The 11803-nt window shown below is 36.9% G+C and overlaps 1 protein-coding gene across 1 annotated transcript in view; it reads left to right on the top strand.

Annotated features, from left to right (window-relative positions):
* Positions 1 to 8114: 8114 nt before the first annotated feature.
* pspc1 (paraspeckle component 1) overlaps positions 8115 to 11803 on the top strand; it is a 118473-nt gene continuing 114784 nt past the window's right edge. The window contains exon 1 of the mRNA XM_084389960.1: positions 8115 to 8706. Within this exon, the coding sequence (XP_084246086.1) occupies positions 8353 to 8706 (354 nt within the window). The 5' untranslated portion in view covers positions 8115 to 8352. The remainder of the gene's footprint in view (positions 8707 to 11803) is intronic.

Genomic DNA, 11803 nt, shown 5'->3' with positions numbered 1-11803 from the left:
ATATATATGGTTTTAAAGCTTTTTAACAGTTATAGCGCCACCTATGGTCCGATCTCCATAAAATTGTTTACTGTGACCTCAAATTGAACCCATACACATGTGTACTGAGTTTGGTGAAGATATCTCATTTAGTTCTTGAGTTATAGCCATTTGAGTAAAATAGGCTCCTCCCACAACGATTTGCCACATTCTAGAATTATTTAATATGATTCTAGCATGATTTACTATCATATACCATGTTCCAGAATGATTTATTAGGATTCTAGCATGATTTACCTTGATACACCTCATTTCAGTATTATTTACTATGATTTACAATGTTTCTAGCATGATTAACCACATTACTAGCAATTATGTGAAGTGTCAGTGCAAATGAGGTGATGAACACTGACAAAATATTATTGTGTTATAATAGTTAGTTATATACGTGATTTTTAGTGTGTGTCCAAGTATGAATGCAAAAGCACATGTAAAATATTTCATTATTAAGTAGAATGGCCAGCAGAGGGCACTAGAAGACCACTTATTGGCTCACTTTCACTTTAAACCAGTTTTCTGCACTAAAGCAAACCAGTTTTTCCATGTTAACTCAATGCATGCTTACACACACACACACACACACACACACACACACACACACACACACACACACACACACACATACATAGTTAACCATGATTTACCATGATATACCACGTTCTAGTATTATTTACCAGGAGATAAACGACAATCTAGTATTATTTACTTTGATTTACCATGTTTCTAGCCTGATTTATCACATTACTAGCAATTATTTGAAGTGTCAGTGCAAATAAAGTGATTAACACTGACAAAATATGATTGTGTTATAATAGTTATTGCTATATAAGTGATTTTTTTAGTGTGTATTCAAGTATGAATGCAAGCACATGTTGAAATATTTCATTAATAAGTAGAATGGCCAGCAGAGGGCAGTAGAAGACCACTTATTGGCTCACTTTCACTTTAAACCAGTTTTCTGCACTAAAGCAAACCAGTTTATCCATGTTAACTCAATGCATGCTTACACACACACACACACACACACCCACACACACACACACACACACACACACACCCACACACACACACACACACCCACACACACACACACAGCATAGTTAACCATGATTTACCACATTACTAGCAATTATTTGAAGTGTCAGTGCAAATAAAGTGATTAACACTGACAAAATATGATTGTGTTATAATAGTTATTGCTATATAAGTGATTTTTAGTGTGTATTCAAGTATAAATGCAAGCACATGTGGAAAAATTTAATTAATAAGTAGAATGGCCAGCAGAGGGCAGTAGAAGACCACTTATTGGCTCACTTTCACTTTAAACCTCATGATTTTGACCAGTTTTCTGCACTAAAGCAAACCAGTGTTTCCATGTTAACTCAATAATGCATACTTGCTACATATGCTACACACAATAATGCTACACACACACACACACACACACACAAATGTTTCAGTGATATTGGTGTCACATTCACCTTCATCACATTCACCTTCTGTCTTCATCACATTCACCATCTGTCGTCATCACCTGCACCTGCTCCTCATCACCCTCCTCATCATCACCTGCTCCTCATCATCATAACCGTCACCTGTTGTCCTTGTCTTGATCTGTGTATTTAAGTTCCCCTCTCATCCATTATCATTGTCGGTTATTGTTTGTGCACTAGCACTCTGTTATGTTTGTTTTCATGTTGGAAAATAAAACCTTTGTTATATTTGTACCACACACACACACACACACACACACACACACACACACACACACACACACACACACACACACACACACACACACACCATCATTTATCATGATTTACCATGGCTGTTACCAATACCAATATGAGAAAATGACTATTTTAAACAGCAGGGGGCAGTAAAATACCACTTATTGGCTTAACATGCCATTAATTCATATCATTTTCACCTTTTTAACTGTTATAGAGGCAAATTTTGTCCGATCTGTCTGAAAATTTTCATGCTTGTTCAGGGTGATATTTCACACGTTCTGACTTGTTTTTAAGAAGGTCTGAGCATTGATTAAAGAGATATAGGCTTTCGGGGACACTTGGTAAAGGCCAGATTTTGAAGTGAACCTATTATAGCTATCCAAATGAAGTAGTTCAACTTTTTCTGACAATTATTGATCTAGTGAGTCCAGAGAATTGTATTGCACTAGTTTTGAACATTATGATATGAAAATTATATGATCAGAGATGGAAAAGACCATTTACAGCCAATACAGGCAGTTTACCATAGGAAATATATGATTTTAAAGCTTTTTAACAGTTATAGCGCCACCTATCGTCCGATCTCCATAAAATTTTTCATGCTTGTTAATGATGGTATGTCACATATGCTCACCAATTTTTGTGAAGTTCTGAGTTTTTGTTTAGGATTTATAGGCTTTTGATTGCATTTTGCCACGCCCATTTTATAAATGACCCTATTACAGCAATCCAAATGCAAAAGTTCAACTTTTTTTTGATAATTATTGATCTAGAGAGTCCAGAGAATTGTCCTAGACTGGTCTGGTTCCGATCGGGCGAAAAACCTAGGACTAGTTCGCAAAAGTAGGTTTTTAACATATTCATGAATATTTAATGAACTGTTTGATTGACAGCAATGGTTCTAGAGGCAAAGTTGTTCAGCATGAGCAGATCTATCATATGATATGCATTTTGTGACGATAAGTGTAACACCACGTGATTACAGAGCCACAAAACTCGTTAGCGCCAACTAGTGGCCGATTTCTTTCAAAATTCTTACAGACCTCTAGGGGCTTGAGCCGAACATGCCCACTGAGTTTTGTTCCGATCGGCCTCCGTTAACCTTGTCTAATAGGTGCTCAAACTTCATTGGCCGATAGCGGCCATGTTTTTTGAGATACACCAATGTCCTCATAGACATACATGGCACCTTGGACCAAGACACTGCATACCAATTTTCAAGTCAATCGGACTAACGGTCAGGTGGTTATAGCCTGTTTTATGTTTTTTTCATATTATAGCGCCACCATGAGGCCAATCACCGCGATTTTTTTACTGTGACCTCAACTTGAGCTCATACATATGTGTACCGAGTTTGGTGAAAATATCTCATTTCGTTCACGAGTTATAGCCATTTTCGTATAATTAGCTCCGCCTCCTGCGAACGTTTTGATACCCCTTAGCAACCGTGGATCGAAATTTTACATTTTTTTCGATAATTATTGATCTTCAGACTCCTGTGAATATTTCTGCACTGGTTTGGTTCCGATCGGGCGAAAAACCAGGGACTAGTTCGCAAAAGTAGGTTTTGGACTAAATCCAAAATGGAGGAAAAATTTGCATACCGGAAATGAAATCCTTGAGGCCTTTTTTGTTCGGCTTGACCCAAGGATTCCAAAGATATAAGACACTTGAGTCTGTGACAAAGGGTTGATGAGATTTAAGCAAAAATATGCAATTTTTTTGTTTTTTGCACTGTAGCGCCACCTATTGGCCAATCTAGCTCATATTCTCTGAACCTCTCCTCGATTTTTGTACTACCTTCTGGCCAAGTTTCAAGTCTCTAGCACTTACGGTTTAGGCTGCACGATGCGTTTTACGGCAGAATAATAATAATAATAATAAAAATCAGCACAATTACAATAGGGTTTCAGCATTTCATGCTTGAACCCCTAATAATAAAAATCAGTACAATTACAATAGGGTTTCAGCACTTCGTGCTTGAACCCCTAATTAAAGCTGCAAGCAGCATTTATCGGGGTTCAAGCAATTAAGGCCTTTAAGGCCTTTAAGCATAAAAGCATCAAAAGTTATTAAGATTTATCTAGCAAGCATGTAACTACTGACATAATAGATGAAAAAGACCATAGGAAATATATGGTTTTAAAGCTTTTTAACAGTTATAGCGCCACCTTTGGTCCGATCTCCATACAATTTGGCATGCTTGTTAATGATGTTATTTCACACATGTTCACCAATTTTTGTGAAGTTCTGAGTTTTCATTTATGATTTATAGGTTTTTTTATTTATTTTGCCGCGCCCATTTTATAAATGACCCTATTACAGCCATCCAAATGCAAAAGTTCAACTTTTTTTTGATAATTATTGATCTAGAGTGTCCAGAGAATTGTCCTAGACTGGTCTGGTTCCGATCGGGCGAAAAACCAGGGACTAGTTCGCAAAAGTAGGTTTTTAACATAATTACGAATATTTAATGAACGGTTTGATTGACAGCAATAGTTCTTGAGGCAAAGTTGTTCAGCATGAGCAGATCTATCAAATGATATGCATTTTGTGACAATAAGTGTAACACCACGTGATTACAGAGCCATTAAACTCGTTAGCGCCAACTAGTGGCCGATTTCTTTCAAAATTCTTACAGACCTCTAGGGGCTTGAGCCGAACATGCCCACTGAGTTTCGTTCTGATTGGCCTCCGTTAACCTTGTCTAATAGGTGCTCAAACTTCATTGGCCGATGGCGGCCATGTTTTTCGAGATACACCAATGTCCTCATAGACATACATGGCACCTTGGACCAAGACACTGCATACCAATTTTCAAGTCAATCGGACAAACGGTCAGGTGGTTATAGCCTGTTTTATGTTTTTTTAATGTTATAGCGCCACCATGTGGCTAATCACCGCGATTTCTTTACTGTGACCTTAGATTGACCTCTTACACATGTGTACCAAGTTTGGTGAAGATAACTCATTTACTTCTGGAGTTATAGCCATTTTAGTAAAACTAGCTCCGCCTCCTTCGAACGTTTTGGCGCCCCTTAGCGACCGTGAATCAAAATTTAAACTTTTTTTTAATAATTATTGATATTCAGACTCCAGAGAACATTTCTGCACTTGTTTGGTTCCGATCGGACAAAAAACCTAGGACTAGTTCGCAAAAGTAGGTTTTGGACAAAATCCAAAATGGCGGAAAATTTGCATACCGGAAAGGAAATCCTTGAGGCCTTTTTTGTTCGGCTTGAGCCAAGGATTCCAATGATATAAGACACTTGAGTCTGTGACAAAGGGTTGGTGAGATTTAAGCAAAAATATGCCATTTTTTTGGTTTTTGCACTGTAGCGCCACCTATTGGCCAATCTGGCTCATATTTTGATAACCTCTCCTCGATTTTTGTACTACCATATGGCAAAGTTTCAAGTCTCTAGCACTTACGGTTTGGGCTGCACGATGCGTTTTACGGCAGAAGAAAAATAATAATAATAAAAATCCTTACAATTACAATAGGGTTTCAGCACTTCGTGCTTGAACCCCTAATAATAAAAATCAGTACAATTACAATAGGGTTTCAGCACTTCGTGCTTGAACCCCTAATAATAAAAATCAGTACAATTACAATAGGGTTTCAGCACTTCGTGCTTGAACCCCTAAAAATCCTTACAATTACAATAGGGTTTCAGCACTTCGTGCTTGAACCCCTAATAATAAAAATCAGTACAATTACAATAGGGTTTCAGCACTTCGTGCTTGAACCCCTAATAATAAAAATCAGTACAATTACAATAGGGTTTCAGCACTTCGTGCTTGAACCCCTAATAATAATAATATATATATATATATATATAATATACACTCACCTAAAGGATTAGGATCACCATACTAATACTGTGTTTGACCCCCTTTCGCCTTCAGAACTGCCTTAATTCTACGTGGCATTGATTCAACAAGGTGCTGAAAGCATTCTTTAGAAATGTTGGCCCATATTGATAGGATAGCATCTTGCAGTTGATGGAGATTTGTGGGATGCACATCCAGGGCACGAAGCTCCCGTTCCACCACATCCCAAAGATGCTCTATTGGGTTGAGATCTGGTGACTGTGGGGGCCATTTTAGTACAGTGAACTCATTGTCATGTTCAAGAAACCAATTTGAAATGATTCGAGCTTTGTGACATGGTGCATTATCCTGCTGGAAGTAACCATCAGAGGATGGGTACATGGTGGTCATAAAGGGATGGACATGGTCAGAAACAATGCTCAGGTAGGCCGTGGCATTTAAACGATGCCCAATTGGCACTAAGGGGCCTAAAGTGTGCCAAGAAAACATCCCCCACACCATTACACCACCACCACCAGCCTGCACAGTGGTAACAAGGCATGATGGATCCATGTTCTCATTCTGTTTACGCCAAATTCTGACTCTACCATCTGAATGTCTCAACAGAAATCGAGACTCATCAGACCAGGCAACATTTTTCCAGTCTTCAACTGTCCAATTTTGGTGAGCTCGTGCAAATTGTAGCCTCTTTTTCCTATTTGTAGTGGAGATGAGTGGTACCCGGTGGGGTCTTCTGCTGTTGTAGCCCATCCGCCTCAAGGTTGTGCGTGTTGTGGCTTCACAAATGCTTTGCTGCATACCTCGGTTGTAACGAGTGGTTATTTCAGTCAAAGTTGCTCTTCTATCAGCTTGAATCAGTCGGCCCATTCTCCTCTGACCTCTAGCATCAACAAGGCATTTTCGCCCACAGGACTGCCGCATACTGGATGTTTTTACCTTTTCACACCATTCTTTGTAAACCCTAGAAATGGTTGTACGTGAAAATCCCAGTAAATGAGCAAATTGTGAAATACTCAGACCGGCCCGTCTGGCACCAACAACCATGCCACGCTCAAAATTGACCACACCCCTAAATGCATTGAAGCAACTGCCATGTGATTGGTTGATTAGAAAATTGCATTAATGAGAAATTGAACAGGTGTTCCTAATAATCCTTTAGGTGAGTGTGTGTGTGTGTGTGTGTGTGTGTGTGTATATATATATATATATATATATAATATTTTTTTTATTTTTTTTGATGTATATAAATTATTTAGATGTATATAAAATCTAAATAATTTGTCATAAGGAATTATTGTATTATTATGGCCCGCATATTGAAAAATACAATTTTCAATTCCTTTTGAAAATATACTGGGAAAAAACGGGGGAGGGTGGGGGGAGCGATTGAAGAAATGCGAGGCCCAACAACACATTGCGGACCCTCATTAGAGACTTCCCTGCACATCAACACACTTATCAACTCTTTACCTTTCAAGTTTTCTTTAACTTTGCCAATTTCTCTTTAAAGTTCTCTTTACCAAGTTACTGTGACTTTATTTGTATTACTCTCATTAGACTAGTTGAACACAACATTAATACATGCTTTAAAACATGAATTTTGGTGTTTGACTCTTTGAATGTTATTTATATTATAATATTTCTTCTTAAATGTTTTCAACTGAATTCTACTTAAATTAAGTACAAGTGTTGTGTAATTATATTTATTTTTATGAAATGTTATCAATTGAATAGGCTACTACTGTAATTATTAAATTCAACTGTGTTGTAATATTTATTTGTATGAAATGTTTTCAATTGAATACTACTGCAATTATTAAATTCAACTGTGTTGCTGTAATTATATTTATTTGTATGAAATGTTTTCAATTGAATACTACTGTAATTATTAAATTCCACTGTGTTGTAATTATATTTATTTGTATGAAATGTTTTCAATTGAATACTACTGTAATTATTAAATTCAACTGTGTTGCTGTAATTATATTTATTTCTATGAAATGTTTTCAACTGAATACTACTGTAAGTACAACCGTTTTGCTGTAATTATTTAAACACTTCAAAAGTAAATTGTTTTGAGTACATTTGTTGTTGAGTGTTTCATTTACCTTTGAATTAATAATACTTTTACATACTGTCAGCTGCATGTGGGCCACATAGGGGCCGTTAGATTTTAACAGAACAACAACCATACTAAAATTGCATACAAGGCTCACATATGGGCCACATGAAATTGTATCATTTGGCTCATGCTTGGTGGAGTTATGTTACTCCTTTGGTTCAGTTCTGGCAAAGGAGATGTGGGCCATATCTGGGCCACAGCTCAGCTGTTTATCTGGACCACATCTGTGCCAAAGGAAATTTGCTGACTGGGTTGCCTACTCTTTTGCTACACACTCAAAAGTATGTACTTTTTCTTCACAAAAAGAGTACTTTTAGGGCGTAGTATAAGTAGGCGAATTGGGACGCAGCAGAAGAATTAGAAGAAGAAGAAGAACTCCATTTCAGAAGGTGGCGGTAATGCACATTAAAAAGTTGTTTTCCAACAGCCATTAAAAATCAGAAGAAGAAGATGCAGCAGCAGCACTGGAGTCGTCTTCTTTTAAGTTCAGTTAAGTGTAGGTTACAATAACAGTAAAAAAAAAACTAAAAAACTAAAATAAATTAGACCATAATACAACGTCTCTATTTCGATTAAAATAAACTAAAAACCGAGCCAGTGTTGTGTAGTTAAGGCTGCAGCGCAATGGCAAACCGTAATCTTAAACAGGTGAATATTCAAAACAATGCTACATCCCCACAGCCGCAGAATGTGAATCGCAGCGCGGAATCTTCCCCAGATCCTAGCGAAAAGATGGAGGCAGCAGCTCCATCACCGCGGGACTCTAGTTCTGCAAACACTGCGCCTCAGGAGATGGCTTTAGACCTCAAGAACTTCAGGAGACCGGGGGAGAAAACATTCACTCAGCGGTGCAGACTGTTTGTTGGTAATCTCCCATCAGATATGACGGAGGAAGATTTCAAGAAGCTTTTCTCCAAATATGGCGAGGCAAATGAGGTTTTCATCAACAGAGATCGAGGATTCGGCTTCATACGCCTGGTGAGTCTCTGCTCTTCAAATCTTGCATGGGAATTTATTTTTATTTTTTTCTAGAGCATGGTCATAACTAGTTGCGTGTATAATCTTAGAATATCTCAGGTCTGCATTTTCTAGGCTGATATTTAATTATTAAGCGGGTACACCAAAATTACACATTACAAATAATCAAAACCTTGAATGTAATACCACATTTAAACACGAGGTGGAGCCTCCCACTAAAGATATCTTTAAGTTTAAGGTATTATTTTTCTTCGAATATTCATGTACAGATCTAAATGTAGATATAATGATATAGTAATGAGATATAAAATATAGTATATATAATCAACACTTTTCACAATTAGTTCCTGACAGCTGTAATATTAAAAACGTAGTAAAGGTTTTTTGAGTCAAAGGAACATTGAAGTCTCACAGCAGACATGCCATTTCAAACAGAGTGGACAAATCAGAGGGCTAAAATCGGGGTAGAAAATGGCCTTTTATTTCTAAATTAAGACAATTTTTATTGTAAAAATCTTACTAACATTATAAGTGCACCTCAGGAAACACACACACACACACACACACACATATATATATATATATATATATATATATGTATATAAATGCAGTTCATTACCCCTTTAAAAAATGAGACAATTTGACCTTTATATTAAATGGCAAGGTTAGTGGATAGTTTTTTTTAAATTTCAAGTACAAATCACCAAAAACTAATATTGTTTATTTTTCAAAATAGTGATTAAGGTACACTCGTATATATTTGAAGTGTAAGGAACGTCATAACATTAAAAAAATTCTAGAAAATGGTGTAATTTTTTTAATTATACTGTATAATAAAAACACTGTTTGTTTCTTTTTTTTTTACAACCATGTCATACTACACACATCCACATTGAAAAAATTGGATCAAACTGTAAAACAATTAGCCTACTTCAAAACTTGTTACAAGTAATCGATTTACTTTTTCTTAACTGAAAAAAAATAAAATAAATAGTTTAAACAAATAAAATCTCTACTGAAAATTGAAACTAAAAATATTATTTTAAATGACAGAGACATCAGTGTTATATGCTGAGTGGTCACACAATTGAGACCGATCAGCCAGTAAACGCATCTGCTCTCATTTTGAGTAATGGTCTTATGTGGCGTGGGTTCAAATAAGTAGCATAGCAAATTTTGTTGCATGAACATTTATTTCGAACACTTTTTGTGTCTACAACTCGTGTTATAGGCCTAACTGTATCGATAAATTATATCGTGACAGGAGGATGAGTAAATTATCAGTGAACTTTCATTTTTCAGTGTAGTATCCCTTTAAAGAGGTCATGATGCTTTTTTTTTTTTTTTTTTTTTTGTGTGTAATGTTCAGGGGTTGGACAATGAAACTGAAACACCAGGGGCCTCATGTATAACATTTTCTGTAGATTTCATCCTAAAACTGTGCATATGCACAAAAGCTAGATTTTGCGTACGACAGAACCTGCACAAAATTCCCTTTATAAAACCCAATCAGCGGAAGATTATGCATTTCCACCCCGAAATAACCATATATGGAGCTTACATCGCCTAGTTTTACTATGCATAACATCATCTGCATATCATTTCCATGCATATTCCCATCCACGTGATATCATGTTTAACACAAGAGATTAGGAAAATATGAGATAAGGACTACGTGCCATCACATTACATTGCTAAAAATCATTCAGTATCCTTGACTTCTTTTTGAATAAATACAATAATATTGTATAAAATACATTTCAGAGAAAGTTTTCAGAGAAGAATTATTCTTAATCTTTTCCACTGGCCAAATAGTATATATATAATGGAAACAGATAGGCCTTATTTTTTGCAGTGTGGATAATTGTCTGACTCAGTGCATCACTGACAAAACATAAAAAAAAAAAAAAGTGCATATCTTACCATTTCCTTCAAATTCTGTCCTTCAAATACAGTAGTATTTTTCAGAATATTGGGAACCCTGAAAATGGTTATCATTTGACTACTGTCTGTATGTGCACAGCGCCAACAGCACCTGCGTTTAGCAGAGGTTTTACAACCTACTGTCATCGGACTTATTCAAACCGGCCAATGGACCGTTTGATCACAGAGTGACTCCTTCAGTGTCTGTCGTTATAGACCTTAAGCGCCAGAGAAACAAGCGCGCAGCCATCTTTAGAATATTGTCTTTGAACTTCTGTTTTTGCGGTCGCTCCGTATATCTTTATGGCATTGCTGTCCAGGAGTAATTTGCTTTTGAAGTGAATTTACTTAATGTAAAGTTAACGAACGTTATCATGAGGATTTTAATGTTTAAAGCAGATGTTTTAACAAATGTCAGTAGACCGGGAAGATTTTAAAGTCCAACTGAAATCAAAATTGACCCTATTTACTTTGTTAGCGCATATTACTAGTCTTGTGGTGAAAAATTAATCCGTGCAAGTTAATACACAGAAACATTTTTTTGCCGTCGTAATCTTTAATCAAAGTCTGAAAAGTTACTTCCGGTCTGGAATGGCGTTCCTTCTCTGATGATGTAGGTTTGACGACTTGGGTTAGGAAACGCTTAACCACTCCCCTCAAACCGTTAGTCTGCTATGAGCGAGAGATGGAGAGGAGGAGCGCTAGAGTAAAACCCTGCCCTCTGTTCAATATTCCTTTTCACTGGGAAATATGTCACAACACTGGAGAAAAGTCGTTTGCAACTTCCGGTTCACGCAGACTTTAAAACGAGCCGTTCATTCCTATATATGCAAGATCGCTGTGAAAATACAGACCGGAAGACAAAAGACAACAAGCGCAGTGCTGAAAAGGGGCGGGTCTACATAAGGTCTATACTGTCTATAGCCCTTGTGGTAGATTTTTCCCTGAACCTAACTATCTGGGTCTCGTCTACAAATCGACGTCCCCGAACTTCTACTGTCGACGTTTAGTCTATCTGGGTCTCGTCTACAAATCGACGTCCCCATTCAATAATAGTCACCTAACTAACTTGTTCCCCTAAACTAGCTTCCTTCCTAAACTAGCTTCCTGCACAGGAATAAATCGACAAACAGACCTGCAAATGTCCTTTAAATGCTTTGATCACGGCCATGAG

The sequence above is a fragment of the Rutilus rutilus genome (genome assembly GCF_951802725.1).
Source record: "Rutilus rutilus genome assembly, chromosome: 2".
Classification (NCBI taxonomy): domain Eukaryota; kingdom Metazoa; phylum Chordata; class Actinopteri; order Cypriniformes; family Leuciscidae; genus Rutilus; species Rutilus rutilus.
Note: the sequence above shows the minus strand (reverse complement) of the source record. Positions and strands in the feature narration are given on the sequence as shown.